Source organism: Aspergillus fijiensis (assembly GCF_003184825.1).
Source record: "Aspergillus fijiensis CBS 313.89 unplaced genomic scaffold BO72scaffold_15, whole genome shotgun sequence".
In the NCBI taxonomy this organism is placed as follows: domain Eukaryota; kingdom Fungi; phylum Ascomycota; class Eurotiomycetes; order Eurotiales; family Aspergillaceae; genus Aspergillus; species Aspergillus fijiensis.
In genome coordinates, this window is record NW_024468991.1 from 432,860 (window position 1) to 450,541 (window position 17,682).

The following is a 17,682-nucleotide window of genomic DNA, read 5'->3' on the forward strand; positions in this document are numbered from 1 at the left end:
ACGATCAGGTGAGTTCCCTTTCTTCCTGCCACATGCGACGACTTTGCTAATGGTGAATAAGCGGTGGATGAAAGTCTGGAGACCACTCGATGGTTTGTGATATGCCTGGCAAGGTCTTAAGGTTGTAGAGTCAGATACCACATGAGTACCGCGGAATGAAACGACGCAATACTTTTGCTCAAGTTCTAATTACAAGTGATGCATATTTATTCCCCATGAAGACCGAAGGTCCGCTTACGCATCAAAGCTCTCCTCTTCTTGTCCGTTTCAGCATCCCATGCAATGAATTCATGTAGTCCTGATCCAGCAGGAACCATCGGCAGCACCGGGACTTTTTTGTCGGTCACAACTTCCAGCAGAGCAGGACCATCCGTGTTGATCAGCCATTTCAGGGCCTCCGACACTTCCTCCGGCTTGGTAGCACGCCGTTGCTGGACGTGCATTGCCTTGGCCAGTTTCATGAAGTCCGGATTTCGGATATGCGTGTGGGCATATCTATCTTCATAGAAGAGGTTCTGCCACTGAGTCACCATGCCTTGTTCCTCATTGTTGAGCACAATCACCTTCACCCCAATGTTGAATTGTGCAGCGGTACTCAATTCAGTCAAAGTCATTCCGAACGAAGCATCGCCATCTATGTCGATGACCAATGCATCGGGCCTCGCCACCTTCGCTCCGATAGCAGCGGGCAAGCCAAAGCCCATCGTCCCCAATCCGCCCGAAGTAATCATCGTGCGCGGATACCGCCAGCGGAACTGCTGTGCCGTCCACATCTGATGTTGTCCAATTCCCGTGGTGATGATGGTTTCCTGCTTGCGATCGGCAGTCAATCTACTGAGTTCTTCGATCATTGCTTGAGGTTGGATCAGATGCGACCGATCCGACCGATCATACACGTTTAGCGGCCAGCGCTTCTTCCACTCTATAATCTTCCCAAACCACGACCGACGATCGGGATGCGCCATATCCTTCTGTTTAACTTGGGGAAGCACAGCCGCGAGGCTCTCGGCAACATCGCCTACAACCGCCTCGGTCGCTTGGACAACCTTGTTGATATTCTTCGGCAGGATGTCGAAATGCACGATCCCGCCGACGCCCGCCGCCGCCGCCGCTCGTGCCGCGGGGGCGAACTTCTTGATATTCATCGTGACCCGATCGTCGAATCGAGCTCCCAGCGCGATAATTAGATCCGCTTCCTGCATCGCCATGTTCGCGTACCCGGATCCGTGCATTCCCACCATATGCAGGGACTTCTCATCCAGTTCATCGAACCCACCGAGTCCCTGCAGGGTGGTAGTTACCGGGATTGAGGACTTTTCCACAAGCTCTCTGAGCAATCGCGGAGCATCCGGCGAGTTGACCACACCTTGGCCCGCGTAGATGACGGGCCTTTTGGCAGTGTTGATCAACTCAGCCACCCGAGCGATTGATTTCTGGGGCACCGCCTTGACACTGTCACCAACAGTCGGAACGACCGGCAGCGCCGACGCGGTCGGGATCGCCTTCCTTAGGACCGCAGCCGTGACATCCTTAGGAAGATCAACCAGCACGGGACCGGGTCGCCCACTTGTCGCAATCTGAAACGCCTCATTGATGCGCTGCGGCAGTTCCGAGACATGGCGCACCATGACGTTCCATTTCGTGCATGAGCGCGAGATGCCCAGCATATCCGCCTCCTGGAACCCGTCACTGCCGATCAACGAGGTCGCAACCTGCCCGCAGAAGACAATCATGGGCGTGCCGTCACAAAGCGCGTCCTGCATCGGGGTCACGACGTTCGTGGCTCCCGGGCCGGAGGTCACCAGCACGATCCCCGGTTTTCCGGACGCTCGGGCATATCCTTCGGCCATGTGTCCGGCACCTTGTTCGTGTTTTGGGAGGACGAAATCGACCTTTTTCGAGTTGTAGATGGCGTCGAAGACAGGCAGGATGGCTCCACCGGGGTATCCAACTGCAGTCGTCGACCGAATTGTCAGTAAGGGCCTCAGGCAGGTGGGTTTGGGGCATATGCACATACAGATGTGTTTGACGTTGTGACGCTGCATCATCTCGTGGAAGATCTCGCCTCCGGTCATTCCAATGAATCTGCTGTGTTTTAGTGGTAAGGACGGGGAAGAGCCATTCCAAGAGTCACCCACGATTTGTCCATGGCCGGGCGTGAGATGCCTGCTGCTGGCAAGATCTGTCTCTCCGGTACCGCCTCGTTGTGTTTCAACTGCGTCGCAGCAGAAGCTGTGCCCCGGGTAGTGGGTGTACTTCGCATTGAAACGAAGTGGCTGGCGACAGCATGTTTTGTTGAAGCTCTGGAGAGGGCATTGGGAGCCCGAGAAATATGTCGAATTCTATGCATGATCCAAGTCGATCGGAAATCCGATGATGCTGGCAGAAGTGGACTGGAGAGGCTGTTGTAGTAAGGGAGAAAGCAGCGAACGGTGCAAACAAGAAGACAATAAGTAGTTGTCTGGATCTAGATTGACAGGCGGGTCGCACCACAATCCAGTTCGGGGAAGGAGCCGATGAGTCACTTAACGTTACTTTGTGTTCCTGGCTAACTCTCGGCCAGATCGTATATCAAGGGCAAACTACTAGTGCAGAATGAAGTGGGCATGCCCTATGCTGAAGTCCTGCCCAGCTGTAATGTAATGAAATAGGTTTAGTGCGTTAGAACTGGTTATCCGGGCATGCCCAGTTTTGCAAAATCCTCTAACACCACACATCAAGACTGAATAATCGATCCGGATCAATACTCCGACTGCTAGGTAGGAAGAACTTAGATGACTCATGTGTGCTGCGACATCGGCCCCGGATTGGAATTGGTAGACTGTCGAGATGATCTAGATCTCGCTGCTGGGACCTGAACTCAGTACGTGCAAATAGATTGTTCCTTATTAGTCTGCAACTGATGATGCTCGCACATACTTCACTGTAAGCAAGCCCCAGCAGCCTTGATCCTTTTACTTTTGATAGATCTCACTGCAGCTCCTATCACCAACATCCACAAGATGATGATCTGCTACTGCGTACAATGTAGTCAATAAACTCTGCACGGGCGATAGAAGGCGGTGAGTGAGTCACCAACCCCTGGCTATGGCACGTGACTATCTTAACTCCGGAAAGCCGGCCTTCTGTGTTGATCTTAACTCCGTGGTTGTTTATACATGCTCTCGTGCCATCGACATTCTGTACATTTCCCACTGCGACTATCAGCCACCGTATTGCGGCAATAAAGGCCCATGGTTACATCTCCACCGATGGAGTATCATCCGCGGACCCAGAGTCTTCGTGGTCTCAGAGACTCTGCTACCAACATTCACCTTGGAAGAACCGCATGTTTGCTATGCCGACAAGCTCCAACTGCTGGAGAGCAGTTTCTTGGTACTGCACACACCTAGTGTCTAATTTTTTTCTCTGTTTTGCTCTCTCTCTTGATTTTCTAATTGTTTCTTGCATAGATGTACATCACATCCTGCGCACAGCTCCAGACTGTTCAGTCTCGTGCCAGAGCTGCTTGTACACACCGAATCCCGGGCTTTGGTTCCACAAACGATGCTACGACACTTTGATAGACACCTACGAGCCGGCGAAGAGGCCTACGCAGCCCGAAATGATGAAGTACATGTGTGCCATCAAACCAGCCTATCAAGTCCGAAGGGATAGACGCGGAGAGATCTCATCAATCTTGGAAGGGTTGCGTAGAGCGTCGACAGGGAGATTGACCCAGCCAGATTCCGTACTAGACTTGTTCATGCGGCTCCCGATGGAACTCAAGTTTTTGGTCGCGGAGCTCACAGCACCGTGCTGGTATCTGACCGTTCTGGGCGAGGGCCGTCGATTGCTGGAGGAGTGGAAACGCCGTGCACCCCAGCCGAAGCAGCTCACGCTCCAGCACGATGTCTGGATGCGGCGCATCCACTGCCGAGGCATTCCGTACGTGACCCAGCTCAGTACCGCGCCGCTGGAGGCTACGGCTACTTCGCGTGTACACCACCTCAAGATCCCCGTGGCGATGAACAGGATTGTCTTGTCGCTGGACGCGTTCGGCTTGCGCGGCATCCAGTTTTTAAACAAGGACTCGGTGCCAGATTCCGACGAGTCCGCGTGGTACAAGGTCCTCCGGCCGCGGGCTCCTGCCGTGAACATCAAAGTGGAGTGTAATGTATGGGGGTTTCTGGGGTAACCCTGCTCAGTGCTGTCGTCAGGGCTGATGTGTCATGTCCAGGACCTGTTTGTGCAGGACATCGCACTCGTCTCCGACGGTTCATCCTCCGCCAAGTGGCGTTGGAGCACCCCAGTACCCCCGGCATTCCAGCCGTGGAACGCGCATAGCCTCCGCAAGAACCCTCGGTTGGACTACGTTGCATTCGACGCCAACGTGAAAGGCCTTCTGGCCTGTTGCACCGACCACGGGATGATGGGTCTCCACGGATTCTCGGACACAGCGACTCGTTTCAAAGAGTTCCTCGAACTGATGCACTGGCGCGACAGCACGGGCCGGAAAGTCTGGATCTACTTTCCGTTGAACCAGCAAGAATCCATCACAGCCGCATGGACGCGTAGATATTGTCTTAGAGCTAGGGAGTTTGGCTTAGTGGTGAGCCCCACCTGAACCCCCATTTCTTTGACCTCGTAGTGACAATCAACCGCGCACAGCTTCAAACCTCTTTAGGAAGAACCATTACCTTCGCACCTCCCACTCCACACATCATGGAAGAACCATTCAAGTGCGTTCTGCTGGTCAAGGCGAGCGACGGCCCGATCACTGGTGTCTTTCACGACGGACTCGACCCCGCTCGCGTACATATTACCTCAGTCGGGGTAACGTGCAGTGACTCGTTCAAAGAGGGTGATAAGGCTCTGGATCCGCAGCCGGAGGGACCTCGCCTGGAGCCTCCGAGAGAACTCGATGGCCGCCTAGGCCTGTCAAAGCAAAATTGGTTCATGACCAAGGCACCCCTCCAGGGGCTAGTCAAAGTGCAGGTCTGCAGGGATCCGGAGCAACCACATCATCCAATTTCAGGCCTACTGCTTGTCTATGACGACGAACATATCGAGTCACTCGGACAGGTGCGGTGGGAGTACGGCTTCAGTGAAGAAGTTCTGATGCCTGCGTACGTTGAAACGGGTGCTGTTGATGGACGAGATTGTGTCAAGAGCATTCGTAGTGCGCAGGAACCTGGGGTAGATTTTGGCACGGAGGGTTGGCGAGCGTTGCCCCTAACTGGCACTATTGTCTGGTGGTTTTATTATGGTGGTGATCAGATCGCCATATATGATTGATGAGGGGACCGGACTCTCCATGCAACAATCGCTTGTAACTATTCAAAATACTCTGTATATTCCTATCAAGTTGATGAGCGTGATGAGTACAAGGAAGTGCTACACCGCCCTTCTATATCCTCAATAATCTGGTAACGCAGCCCTCATCATTCGTACAGCTTGACTGATCCGCCGAGCCTCCGGGGAATGCACCTCAATGTACTGGTCGGGCTCACCCAAGCCCTGGGACCCGAATAAAGCAGTCAAAAAATCTTCCCCGCGACCGCACCGCCATGCTCGACCTCTGGTCCCAAATGTCGTGAACGCGTACACATATTCCCGGTCAGGGTGGGCCTCCAAACACCTCACGCAAGCATCGTACGCTCGAGCCTCCGCTCTCTCGACAGCTCGAGGGCTTCTGTCCGATGCTTCGGCCTTGTGAAACACGAGCACCGCGAGACTGATCCCCTCGCGCATATTTTCGACGGTAATGTCCACGCCCCGACGGCCACTACTGTCCTGACGACGAGGTTCCTGCGACACGACTTAGTCCTTTTCTGGGAAGAAGTGCTTGCTGCACAGATGAGTCCAGAACTTTGCTGATGCTCGCTCTTCGGGCTGCTGTGTCTGGTCTAGCTCCCACAGTTTCAGGAGGAGGTCATCGGTAATGAGGGACATTGTGTGGTGTGTTTTAGTTATGGCACAGAGGGTGCCTGGGTTACTGTTCTTTGATTCGCGATCTAGGCTCCTTAACTTGCTTTCTGCTAGCAGACCGTTGGAAAGTCAAAGTCTACAGGACACAGGCTTTATCTAGCAAAATTGATCACTGGAGTATGTTGTGGTAGTCCTCTAGTTCTGATATGGAATCTGACCCCCGAGACAACAAGTTGGGTTGGACCCCGCTTATGCTCCCTTTAAGTGCCAGCCCCGCCAGGCCCCGCCGTGTCTCCGCACTTGACTGGCCTGGCCGTGTAGAAAAGGACTCCATTCGCCAGACCTTGCCCAGTTGGGCTTCGCTATGGCTGCATTTCAATTCAGCCTCATGTTATAGATGACTTTACAAGTGTCATTGTCTCCAGATATAGTCATAGCCAGAGATTTAGCTTCGAGCCCTCTTGGAGCAGCAACTTATGCTTAGCAAAGTGCCTACCACTTGGAGCGAAGGGAAAGCTATATAAGCCGTGTCCGCATCACACGTCTGTTCTCTTACTAGATTTCCTCACACAACTTCCCTCAACATTCAAGCATACACCATGACCAAGCCCATCACCGTCTGGTTGACCCGTACGTCTCTATTGTACACACTGCCCACTCATCCACCCACAGAAGCTAACATTAATCCCAGCTCCCGGTCCTAACCCCTGGAAGGTCAGCCACCACCAACACCAATCCCAAGACACCATCAAGCATTGACACCCTCCTCCATCTACCAGGTCGTCCTCATTCTCGAAGAACTTCAAGTCCCCTACGAGATCCAATCCTTCAAGTTCGATGATGTGAAAAACCCACCCTTCATCAACATCAACCCCAACGGCCGCGCCCCAGGTAAGCCCACCCACCCACGCCTAGGCTCTTATCTTATCACCCCCCAAACATCCTCAACCACAAGCCCTAAGCCACCACTAACCACAAAAACAGCAATCGTCGACCCCAACACAAACCTGACTCTCTGGGAATCCGGCGCCATCATCCAGTACCTGATCGATGTCTATGACACCGACCACAAACTCAGCTTCCCCAGCCTCGCGGAGCGCCACCTCTGCAACCAATACCTCCATTTCCAGATGAGCGGACAGGGCCCGTACTTCGGCCAGGCGGCGTGGTATGCCCTCTCCCCTGACCCCCAACCCACCCTTCCATCTCTCTCGCACACCCAAGACCTAAAAAGACTAACACAGAAGTAAAAGGTTCACCGTCCTCCACCCCGAAAAACTCCCCAGCGTGATCGACCGCTACGTCACCGAAGTCCGCCGCATCCTGGGGGTGCTGGACACGGTCCTCGCCGACAAGACCTGGCTCGTGGTGGACAAGCTGACGTTCGCGGACCTGGCTTTCGTACCGTGGAACGGGCGGCTGAATTACCTGCTCCCGGAGGCCGAGCAGGATCTGTCGGCGTGGCCCAATGTGCAGGCGTGGCAGCGGCGGATGGAGGCGCGGCCGGCCTGGCGGACGTGCATCGAGCGGCGGGATCGCCTGATGGATGAGCAGGGGTTGCAGCCGAATGGGATGCCCAAGGGGGTGAGTAATATTCGAGAGTATGAGGAGTTGATTGCGCGGAATGCAGAGGGGCGAAAGGAATAGAGGGTGGGTGGGGCTTGGTGCGATGAGGTTGAAGTGGATACTATATCTGACTTTGAATTATGAGTTTTATTTCCTGAGATTGTATATGCTTCATGTATGTCCTCCATTCAGTGATGAATCGTTCCTCGCTCAAGGCAAGGAACAAGCCCGAGAAGGTCCTGTGAGAGCTGGATTCTCAGCTGAATCAGTTGGTTAAATACTTTGCATCCTAAATTCGTGTACGACTGCATGACTACGGTAAAGTAGCACTTTGTATTAAACCAACCATCCCTACTTCAAAGTAGCCAGCTTAAACGTCATGGCTGATCTTCAAATCCCGGATCTGATAAGATGCAGGGATCTCGACGGCTGATTAATCGCCATTGCGTGATGCGGAAGGTCGGCGAATGGAATCGGGCACTGCATATGTCAGCCTCTGGATTACCAACCCTTCTCGCCACATACGATGATTGGAGGAATGCCAGGATTGAGACAACTGCTATGTACGGTATGTAAGCTGAATGCAGCAATTATTCCTTACGCGCTTCACAGCTTGATGATTATGTGATCACATACATGTTGTGTGCCGGGGATTGCTCGGCATTGATTGTTAATCCTCAATGCCGGTGGCGTCATCGCGCCCGTTGCCGGCTGTCTTTATATACCACCACATCACATCAACACAACAATCTTTTTCATCCCTCAGCACCACACTCAATTCGAACTTACTCGTTTCAAGCGGACTCGGTCTAAACACACCCCATACCAAAGCCATTGAAAATGACAGCACAAGGCGATGTCACGGCGGAGATCAACTTCTACCGCGCCCCCGCCGACGGCTCCGCGCCCTTCGTCTACGTGGAGCAGCCTCCAGCCGGCCAACCGCAACAGAACTTCTCGCAGACCACCCAGCAGGTCCCTCTGACCGACATCCGCGGCCACGAGGAGGAGTATTCCCTCGCCAAGGACGCCTTCCAAGTCTTCCGAGGGGTCCCCTCGGCCATGAGCTACGCGCAATTCGACTCGGACGAGGCCATCCGCGAGGTCTACTACCCAGAAACCGAGCGATTGCTGCTCGAGCACGTCCCCGGCGCGCGACGGGTGGTCATCTTCGACCACACGGTGCGCAAGCATGACCCGAGCGCCTCGCGGCAGCCGGTGACGTACGCGCACGTGGACCAGACCGCGGCGGCGGCGGAGGCGCGCGTGCGGCGGAGCATCGCGGACCCGGCGGAGGCGGAGAGGCTGGCGCAGGGCCGGTTCCGCATCATCAACGTCTGGCGGCCGATCAACGGGCGGGTCGAGTCGCTGCCCCTCGCCTTCGCCAGCGGCAGCTCCACCGACCCCGCGGATCTCATCCCCGTCCAGCGCCGCTACCCCACCTTCACCGGCGAGACCATGAGCGTCCAGTACCAGCCCTCCCAGAAGTGGCTGTACTGGTCGCACGTTGCCGACGACGAGCGCATCCTGCTGCAGTGCTCCGACAATCAGCCGGGCGCCGTGGCCCGCGTGCCCCATGCCGCCTTTGTGCATCCCCGCTCCCCGGCCGATGCGAAGCCCCGGGAGAGTATTGAGGTGCGCGCGTTGGTGTTTGATTAGGTGGTTGTGTGGTTTCGCTTGTGAGATTACTTTTGGGCTTGTTTCTTTGTGGTACACATACATAGCGTGGGCTTAGCATAATACGACTGACTATATTAATGACCGAAAATGCATGATTCTTATAATCCCGCCCTCCCGCTACACCGACAACAAAATGTAGATACACTGCATCGTAGAAATGAAAACCATCATTGTAGATATGCCCTCTTTCCACAGACCGTGTACACTTCCACCCTATTAATTCCACTCCTTCAAACCCACCGCGCCCCAATCCACCCCGGAATCTTCCTAACAGCAGGCCACCACCAGCCCCCCTTCCTCGCCCCGAACACTATCGCCGTCCCCAGCACCCCGGCCGAAGTGACCGTGAGGGCGAGATTCATCAACGCCGTCCGCCGCCAGGGCCCGACTCTCTTCTCCACTCGATTCCGAAATCCTTCCCCGGCATTCGTCTGGGGAAACGGCTGCTGCGGGACCTCCTTCTCCAAGAACTATACCTCGTCAGCACCAACTCAACCCCAACCACAAAGCACACACACCCAAATCCCTCATGACACAGAAAGAAAGAAAGAAAGGTCCACAAACCTCACACAAAGGCCCCCACCCATCCTCAACATTCCACTCCAACAGATTATCCGAAGGCACCAACCCCTTAACCATCCACCCATGCTCGCGATACACGCGTCTCCCCTTCCCGACCAACCCCTCCTCCACCGTCCTCGCCCCAAACAACCCCGGAAACCCAACGGCATAATACAACCGCCACAGCCAGAACACCTCCGCACTGAACAGATGCAACACCCAGAGACCCCAGTGCGCGGCGCCGTCCGTCACGAACGCCTGCCGGGCGCTGCGCTGCCACGCAGCCACGTCGCGGCGCGTGTTGAGGATGACCTTGGCGTCCGGGTAGGCCTGCAGGATCTCGGGCGTGAAAAGGGCGGCGGCCGAGTCGAGGACCACGTCGCAGTCGCCGGGGAGGAGGGCGTCGAAGTCCGCCCGCGTGATCGGGTCGTCTCGCGGCGTGGTCGCGGAGGGCGCGTGTTTGCGCTCGGCGAGCTGCGCCCACGCCTGGAGGTGGGCGGCCGTGTCGAAGACGAGGTCCCAGCCGTGGAAGGGCTTGTAGCCCAGTTGGGTCAGGGCGAGGCTGAGGCTTTCTGTGCCGGAGCGGGGGAGCCCCACGCATAGGATGCGGATGGGTTGGGTGCGGTGGCGGGGTGGTGGGGGGGGATAGCTGTAGAGGGTTTTGATGAGGGGGTTCATTTTGAGGGTGATTCTGTGGGTAAGGGCTGAAGGGGAGGGGGGAGGAGGGGAGAAGTTGTGATGACGGTGGTCGCGGGGCTTGATTCAGTTGTATATGCAGCGGAAAGAGAGCTTGTGTAACAATTGCTTAAGAATGACACTGGAATCTTCAAGAAAAGAAGGAAACCTGGACTTAGCAGTGTAACGAGGTGTTTGACTCTTATATACCAAGTTATGGTGGCTGACTACAACCGCGAAGTCTCAGCCGTGGAAACGAACCTCCCTAGTAGTGCTCACTGGTCATCTCGGACCGCATAAAGCTTGATTGGCTGGTTCGTGTCTCAGGGTTCGACAACACCGACAATAAAGTGGCCAAGTACATCCAGCTCGTTTTAAGCAAGGCTCTTGACATCGCCTGGCAGATTAAAGTCATTCTCGGGCGTCGGATGGCCCGTTCAGGCAACAGTTCTGGGGACACCCCGGATCATCCTGGCTGGAGAGAGCAGTGGAACTGAGGCTGGACTGGGAGATGTAGCTAGTTGATCCTTGTTCCTCGGTCAGAAGAGAAAAATTTTCGCATTCTTTCAGAGTTGTGACTAGATGGATAAATTGACTGGCGCTGTGGAAGAGACATCGGCAACACAGTCGCAGGTGTCAACAAACATACATCCTTGGCTGGCTGGCTACCCGTAGGATGTGTACATTTCTCCATATGAGGTTCTATCAGGCTGCATTTCAGAATCAGGCCTGATCTGTTAGTCTGGTAACTTGTAAGCACAATTAATGACTCTGTGAAGCAAATGATAGCTCCGTAGCATGGCACAAAGCACTCGAACAAAATGAATGTACACACTACCCGGCCAGCGAACTGACAACTTGCCATGAATTTCATCTCTCGATTGAAAATCTAGAAAATCAAAGTGGCTTGGATAACCATATCCAAGTATGAGAAGCATCTTCAATAGCGTGAGATCCTTAAACAAAACTGATTACTCGGGGATTGTTGAAGCTCTAGCAAGTTTGAAGTGGTTTACTTGAGTTGTGATCGAGTCGGCCAGGGAGGGTAGTCGGAAGGTCTTCACCGCTTGATAATGAAAATGCTTCTGCCGGCAGATAAAATGCCAGAGAAACAAGGCGGTGTGAAACTCATGTCAACCAGACAAACCGCTACCAAATCATCTTCACATGGTATCAACAACCAAAGTGCCCATATACAGACCACAGTAGTTCGTACACCACGCACATACCTCCACAACCCATCTAAGTCGACTTTGCTTTGAAATCCGATCTTCGGCATCGAAAAATGACGTCCCTGCCAAGCACCCAGCAGCAGGGAATACACCACCACCCGTGAACGGCCCGCGCTGATGCGCAACCGCCGCACTCGTCACTCTGCTTTGTATGTACTGTACCCGTCGCTCTGCCGAGCACCAGCTCGCCGTTGCGCCCAATCCTCTGGTGTCAGCAACAGTGTATCCTGCTCCTTGATCTGCGACCATACAATCAGTGGCGTAGATATAGTTCACAAGAGCCAACATCTAAAAACTCTATTTTACTTCAGCCGGAGAGCGCGCGATACGCACAAATCGCGGCAGCGCGAAAGTGATATAGATTTTTGATGCGTCAGCCCAGCAACGAGGTTTCACACCCGACGGCTTGCCATCCCACCGCTGACGTCTGCCTTTTTTTTTTTTTCTCCTATTATTCTTTGACAAAAGTCTATTGTATCCCGAAGCTCAAGACTCGCTGCTTGGTTTGTGTACTACCGTGCCTTGATCCAATCAAGGTTTGCCGACGGGGAGCTCCAGGATCATACCACCGCGCTTGGATACCCGCCCAGCCGCGATGGAGCTTGGTAGCGACGAGGGCGTTATAGTACCAAGTACTAACTTATGTTCGTATACGTACGTGGACAGATCGTGTATACGTTGGAAGCGTACGTCATGGGTGGGATCTGGGTTGAGGGTCGATTCGCTTGCAAAACTAGTGCTACAACTACTATGTACTAAAGTTTTTTTCTGAAGTGGTTGTGCACGGCGTGTTCCATCGGAGCAGAGTGCTTTCGATGGTTGAATTCCTGTCGGGGATGTTACTGCTTGCGGAAGGTAACCGTTAGGATGGGATGGCCGATGGATGATCTGGTGAGATTGAGATCCACCCCACCCGCACCGCGGGTGCTCACACCGCCCTTGTGCACCTGCACCTGCGCCTGAGGACTCAGTACGTAGTGCGGAGTGCAATTTTGCGGTCTCAGTCTCACTGTCTTTGGATGAGAGTAAATTCGCCAACAGACAGTGGCTTGAAGGTGAGAAAGGAATGGAGAAGCATCGGACCTGCTCCTGCCGAGGATATCCCGTACAGTATCGGAGGAGCAGCCATTTGCGAGAGAGGTGAGTCAGCTGAGTCAGCGGACGTGCCAAGTCTCATCCATTAGTCATGCACCAAACTAGCAAGTGGCCCAGCAGGCCCAGCAGGCGGTCAGAGAGTACTAAGTAAGATTTAGTGGAGTCTTAGACGGAACGGCAGTGGCTTGAAGCGATGACCACGGTGCGGCTCATCGCCCTGTCCTTTCTGCTTCTTCTTCTCTCTCGGTGCTCTTCGCGATCGGGACCAACCCCTTGGCGCACGTTTCTGGCGTGCAGCTATACATACATGAACGGTGGGAAACTGGAGTCAGAACAGGAGAGAGATCGACTTTTTCCTGGATTTGAATTGAAGCTATCCCGGATTCATGGGTTGGTGGACATAGTAACTCCGAAACACACGTGCTTTTTGCACCTGGACGACTACCGGGTTAGGGCATGTGCTCCAGGCTGATTGGCAATACGACCGTACCTTAGCAGCACCTGCTGGAAGGCATTTCATTGGCTCATCCTCTTTTTCTTCTGCCTTTTTTGCCCTTTTTTCGGGCGCAGAGTTTTTTTTCTTTTCAGGCCACCCCACGCTAACCCATTCTGACCAAATACTACGCCGATCCACTTTTTAGTAAGAAAACCCACTTTTGGAGGAGATTCCCACGAATGAACATAGGTTCCAGTGTAGAGGGGAAACTCGGTTGCGGCAGGTATCTCGAGGGTTAACACGGTAAAATGAGGAGAGGCGCTGAGGGTGGGAGATACGGGCGGCGGTCACGGCGGTGTTGTCGGCTTTAGTTGCAGCCTCACTGTGAAGGGAGTGGGAGTGTGGGAATTCCGAGTCAGATGCAAAGGAAAAAGAATAGTGAGGGGAAAGAAAGGTCGGACCTCTCCGTCCGTCCCTCACCCAAAAGTCCCCCCGGACCCGCAAAAATTTCGGTATGGGGTATGGGGTCCGCCAACAACGGATGCCTAATAAACCGACTGCCCTATTTTGTTGGTCCCCCATCCGACTCTCCCTCCCCCCCCATCAAGTCCCCATCTGTAGGGTTGCTCAGAATTTTCTCGATCTCGGCTAATACCCATGGTAGCTACCGAAGTCCCTTGCTTGCCCACTGGACCCTTTCTGGCTGGTGTTACTGCTCACTGCACTTGATGAGTAAATACTACTACTAGTTATACTTACTACTTAGTGTCACCATTCCTTTTCTCCAGCTTAACTCACTCGTAACTGTCCTCATGCTTGCTTACTGTGCCTACCCTTCCCCGGCTTGGCTGTTCAGGTTTCATGTGATTGGGATCGACGGCTTCCGGGGCGTCAGCCAGGAAGCTTTAGCTTCCCGGCGCGGCAACCCGGGTTTCGGCGGTTAAAACAGCGCCAGCACGAAGCAAGAACGGTAACTGAAACGAATCGAAGGATTGTACTCGAGTAATCTCGGCCGGGGCAGTGGCATCCCTTGGCCCACGAAATTATCGCTCGGAATTTTACCGTCGTTGAATGGACTGACTCGACATCGTGAGCACGGAGATGGCAGAAGATGGGGGGGAGGGGAAGGGAATGGGTTCCCGTTAGGGCAAAGAGAGGGGAAGATCCTCACTTGGTGCATATGGGGTGGATCCTCAGTCCCTTGGCCAAGTGGTCTGTTTCCCACCACTCACGCCGGTTTAATCCGACCCTCCCTCCCTCGCTATCTCTCCATGCGGAGAGATAGCACATGGAGGGAGGGAGGGGAGGAGGGGAGGCGTGGCCATGTGGGAGATGACTGCTGTCATCCCTGCTGGCGAGAGATGACTCGATCTTGATTGACTGATGGATGACTGGATCGGTTAACAATGTTCCACATTCCCCTCCCCGCATCAGCAGGGAATAGGAACTCAATCATCAATCACCCATGAAGTTCATCAATAACCGTGACCTGGAGAGAGAGCCTGAAGGTCGGCAATCTTACTCTTTCCGGGAGCAGTCAGTGCCCTGAACCACAGACGAGTGCCAAGCGGCACAGTCGCAACCAGCGTAGCGTCGCGTTTGAATCCCTGACGTCAATGGCGCCGTGAACCCCGAACTGAGCTTTTTTTTCGCGGGGCCCCAAAAGATCTTATTGGTGTTGAAAAGGTGTAAATGGCCCCAGTGGTCCCCCTCTAAACCCTCTTGGCCCTCTTGGCCCCCTTGGCGGCTCGCGACACATGCCCTATACCACTTTCCGACTAAGTCTTATGTTCTCTCGGCATTAGCAAGCATTTCGAGCATTTCGAGCATTTCGAGCATTTCTAGCATTTCTGTAGCATCGCGAAACATACATAAACCCTGCTGCTGCTGTCCTTGCCCTGGTTGGGAGATCCCTTCCTTCTTGTCAAACCTCCATCCCTTACCTCTCTCCACCTTTCCCCCTCCCCCCTTTCCCCTTCTCTCCCTTTCTTTCACCTGTCACGCATACCAACATTCTTCATCGATTGGTATCCGTTCTGAAAGAAGAAGATTGATTGCCTTAAGTCAACATGTGGACAACAACATGTGGCTTGCGGGGCCGCAAGCTCCGCTTGGCCATCACCATCGTCTCCGTCCTCGGTTTCTCACTTTTCGGTTATGATCAGGGTCTGATGTCCGGTATCATCTCGGGTGATCAGTTTACGTCTGAGTTTCCTGCCCTGGCTACCGGCGCTGGCAAGGATGAGAACCACGTCTCTGTCCTTCGTGGTGCTGTCACCGCCTGCTACGAGATCGGTTGTTTCTTCGGTGCCATCTTCACTCTCTGCTTCGGTGAGCGCATTGGTCGGACTCCTCTATTGGTTGCGGGTGGTGTCATCATGACTGTCGGCGCGGTCATCTCCACTGCCTCCTACGGAGACAAATGGGGTCTGGGCCAGTTCGTCGTGGGTCGTGTCATCTCGGGCCTGGGTAACGGCATGGACACTGCCACCATCCCCGTCTGGCAGTCGGAATGCTCGAAAGCCCACAACCGTGGTTTCCTGGTCTGCTTCGAGGGTGCCATCATCGCCGTCGGTACTTTCGTCGCCTACTGGCTCGATTTCGGTCTCTCATATGTCGACACCTCGGTGCAGTGGCGCTTCCCCGTTGCCTTCCAGATCATCTTCGCCGTGCTGGTCACCGTCGGTGCCCTGATGCTCCCCGAGTCCCCTCGCTGGTTCGTCATGCGCGGTCACGACCAGGAGGCGCGCGAGGTGTTGGCCGCGCTGAACGACCTCTCCCCCGACTCCGACGAGGTCTTGGCGGACTACAACCTCATGAAGGCGGATCTCAAGGCCACCCAGGACAACAAGGCCAGCTTCAAGACGCTGTTCACCTTCGGCAAGACCCAGGAGTTCCAGCGCATGATGATCGGATGCTCGGGCCAGTTCTTCCAGCAGTTCACTGGTTGCAATGCTGCCATCTACTACTCCACCCTGCTGTTCGAGACCAACCTGCAGATGGAGCACCGTCTCTCCCTGGTGCTGGGTGGTGTCTTCGCCACCGTCTACGCGCTGGCCACCATCCCCTCCTTCTTCATGATCGAGAAGGTCGGTCGCCGCAACCTGTTCCTCATCGGTTTCCTGGGCCAGGGGCTGAGTTTCATCATCACCATGGGCTGCCTGATCGACGACACCACGTCCAACTCCAAGGGCGCGGTCGTGGGTATCTTCCTCTTCATCGTCTTCTTCGCCTTCACGACCCTGCCTCTGCCCTGGATCTACCCCCCCGAGATCAACCCCCTGCGCACCCGTACCATGGCTGCCGCCGCCTCGACCTGCACCAACTGGATCTGTAACTTCGCCGTCGTCATGTTCACGCCCGTCTTCTCCTCCTCCAGCTCGTGGGGTATCTACCTGTTCTTCGCCCTGATCAACTTCGTCGCCATCCCCTTCGCCTGGTACTTCTACGCCGAGACCGCCGGTCGCGACCTCGAGGAGATCGACATCATCTTCGCCAAGGCCCACATGGAGAAGAAGTGGCCCTACCAGGTCGCCAACGAGCTCCCCAAGCTCACCCCTGCCCAGATCGCCCAGATGTCCGCCGAGGTCGGTCTGGACGTCCCCTCCCACCAGGTGGCCCACGAGTCCGAGAAGGCCGAGCTGGCCCTCAGCAGTGGCGAGAGCCAGGAGCGCAAGGAGACCTACTAAACATGAAGGCTCCTGCTTCTCTCACAAACAAAAGAAATAATCACCAGATACCCCTCCCTCTCCCCACATGTATACATGTATAGTCGGGGCCGTGTTGCTTTGAATTTCCGCAATCGATTACCCCGAAGGGTTTTCACTTCCAGGTGGAATAAGCCCCCTTCAATGTTTGATGTCTTTCCCCTTTTTTTGATTTTTGGATTTGTTGTTGATAACACAAAGATTCTCCGCATTGGCTATTGCTTTCTTTTTCTTGGGAATGGTGATGGAAACAATGTGTTTTTTATGAACGACTCCGCCTACGGCATGCATGACACTTGCTTTTTTTTGTGGGGGTTCCTTTTGGTCAGTCATGGGGATGAACCCTTCTTAGATGGTATATTGGTATATAGATATCCTGTGTTCGTTGATAGAAGAGAGAGAAACCTATCGGCAACTCAATGCATTTTCTGTGCCATGTGATGAAGAACTTCCTACCTGCTGTTGCTGTGAACTCGTGTAGCACAAGTACGTAGCGTACAACCTGGCGGATGCTGGAGTGGAACCTTTTGCTCTCGTTCCTGGCCCATCGGCAGGTTGCTTCTAGCTTTCTTACATGTCATGTCACTGTCAGGATATACGTTCTTGTTCCTTTTTCTCTTTGTTCTTTTGGTTTCATTTCATTTTTTTTTTGTTTCAGGGGGCAAATGCTTGGTATTCGTTGGTATACTGGGGAGCATGAGAACGGCGGGTGATTGATTCCAGGCTATCTTTGAGAAACAACTACCTTGATATATACACACCCGCCAAAGGGCCGTTCTGAGGCGGGAAGCCTCTCTTCATATATGCTAAGTATACTACA

The 17,682-nt window shown here is 54.2% G+C and overlaps 8 protein-coding genes across 8 annotated transcripts; 4 read left to right on the forward strand and 4 right to left on the reverse strand.

Moving 5' to 3' along the window:
* Positions 1 to 206: 206 nt before the first annotated feature.
* BO72DRAFT_467380 (acetolactate synthase) lies at positions 207 to 2,075 on the reverse strand (the record flags this gene model as incomplete). The annotated part of the gene is made up of 2 exons (XM_040946832.1): positions 207 to 1,951; positions 2,018 to 2,075. 2 exons carry the CDS (start codon positions 2,073 to 2,075, stop codon positions 207 to 209), a joined length of 1,803 nt encoding a protein of 600 aa, XP_040802954.1.
* Positions 2,076 to 3,337: 1,262 nt separating this feature from the next.
* Positions 3,338 to 5,277, forward strand: BO72DRAFT_506694 (uncharacterized protein; the record flags this gene model as incomplete). The annotated part of the gene is given in 3 exon segments (XM_040949232.1): positions 3,338 to 4,144; positions 4,220 to 4,562; positions 4,580 to 5,277. 3 exon segments carry the CDS (start codon positions 3,338 to 3,340, stop codon positions 5,275 to 5,277), a joined length of 1,848 nt encoding a protein of 615 aa, XP_040802955.1.
* A 120-nt stretch (positions 5,278 to 5,397) lies between these two features.
* Positions 5,398 to 5,934, reverse strand: BO72DRAFT_494786 (uncharacterized protein; the record flags this gene model as incomplete). Its single annotated transcript, XM_040948495.1, has 2 exons — positions 5,398 to 5,770; positions 5,852 to 5,934. The coding sequence occupies 2 exons, from the start codon at positions 5,932 to 5,934 to the stop codon at positions 5,398 to 5,400; spliced, it is 456 nt and encodes a 151-aa protein (XP_040802956.1).
* A 349-nt stretch (positions 5,935 to 6,283) lies between these two features.
* Positions 6,284 to 7,773, forward strand: BO72DRAFT_401048 (glutathione S-transferase family protein). Its single transcript, XM_040942170.1, has 5 exons — positions 6,284 to 6,540; positions 6,602 to 6,624; positions 6,690 to 6,801; positions 6,895 to 7,078; positions 7,164 to 7,773. Exons 1-5 carry the CDS (start codon positions 6,510 to 6,512, stop codon positions 7,555 to 7,557), a joined length of 744 nt encoding a protein of 247 aa, XP_040802957.1. The 5' UTR covers positions 6,284 to 6,509; the 3' UTR covers positions 7,558 to 7,773.
* Positions 7,774 to 8,017: 244 nt separating this feature from the next.
* Positions 8,018 to 9,265, forward strand: BO72DRAFT_446703 (putative methyltransferase). Its single transcript, XM_040944359.1, has one exon. The coding sequence runs from the start codon at positions 8,317 to 8,319 to the stop codon at positions 9,133 to 9,135; it is 819 nt and encodes a 272-aa protein (XP_040802958.1). The 5' UTR covers positions 8,018 to 8,316; the 3' UTR covers positions 9,136 to 9,265.
* A 121-nt stretch (positions 9,266 to 9,386) lies between these two features.
* On the reverse strand, positions 9,387 to 10,395 carry BO72DRAFT_425976 (sulfotransferase family protein; the record flags this gene model as incomplete). Its single annotated transcript, XM_040942928.1, has 2 exons — positions 9,387 to 9,626; positions 9,721 to 10,395. 2 exons carry the CDS (start codon positions 10,393 to 10,395, stop codon positions 9,387 to 9,389), a joined length of 915 nt encoding a protein of 304 aa, XP_040802959.1.
* Positions 10,396 to 10,615: 220 nt separating this feature from the next.
* BO72DRAFT_446704 (uncharacterized protein) lies at positions 10,616 to 11,295 on the reverse strand. Its single transcript, XM_040944360.1, has one exon. The coding sequence runs from the start codon at positions 11,255 to 11,257 to the stop codon at positions 10,910 to 10,912; it is 348 nt and encodes a 115-aa protein (XP_040802960.1). The 5' UTR covers positions 11,258 to 11,295; the 3' UTR covers positions 10,616 to 10,909.
* Positions 11,296 to 14,915: 3,620 nt separating this feature from the next.
* mfsA (glucose-inactivated glycerol proton symporter STL1) lies at positions 14,916 to 17,303 on the forward strand. Its single transcript, XM_040944361.1, has one exon. It carries the CDS (start codon positions 15,225 to 15,227, stop codon positions 16,842 to 16,844), a length of 1,620 nt encoding a protein of 539 aa, XP_040802961.1. The 5' UTR covers positions 14,916 to 15,224; the 3' UTR covers positions 16,845 to 17,303.
* Positions 17,304 to 17,682: the final 379 nt, after the last annotated feature.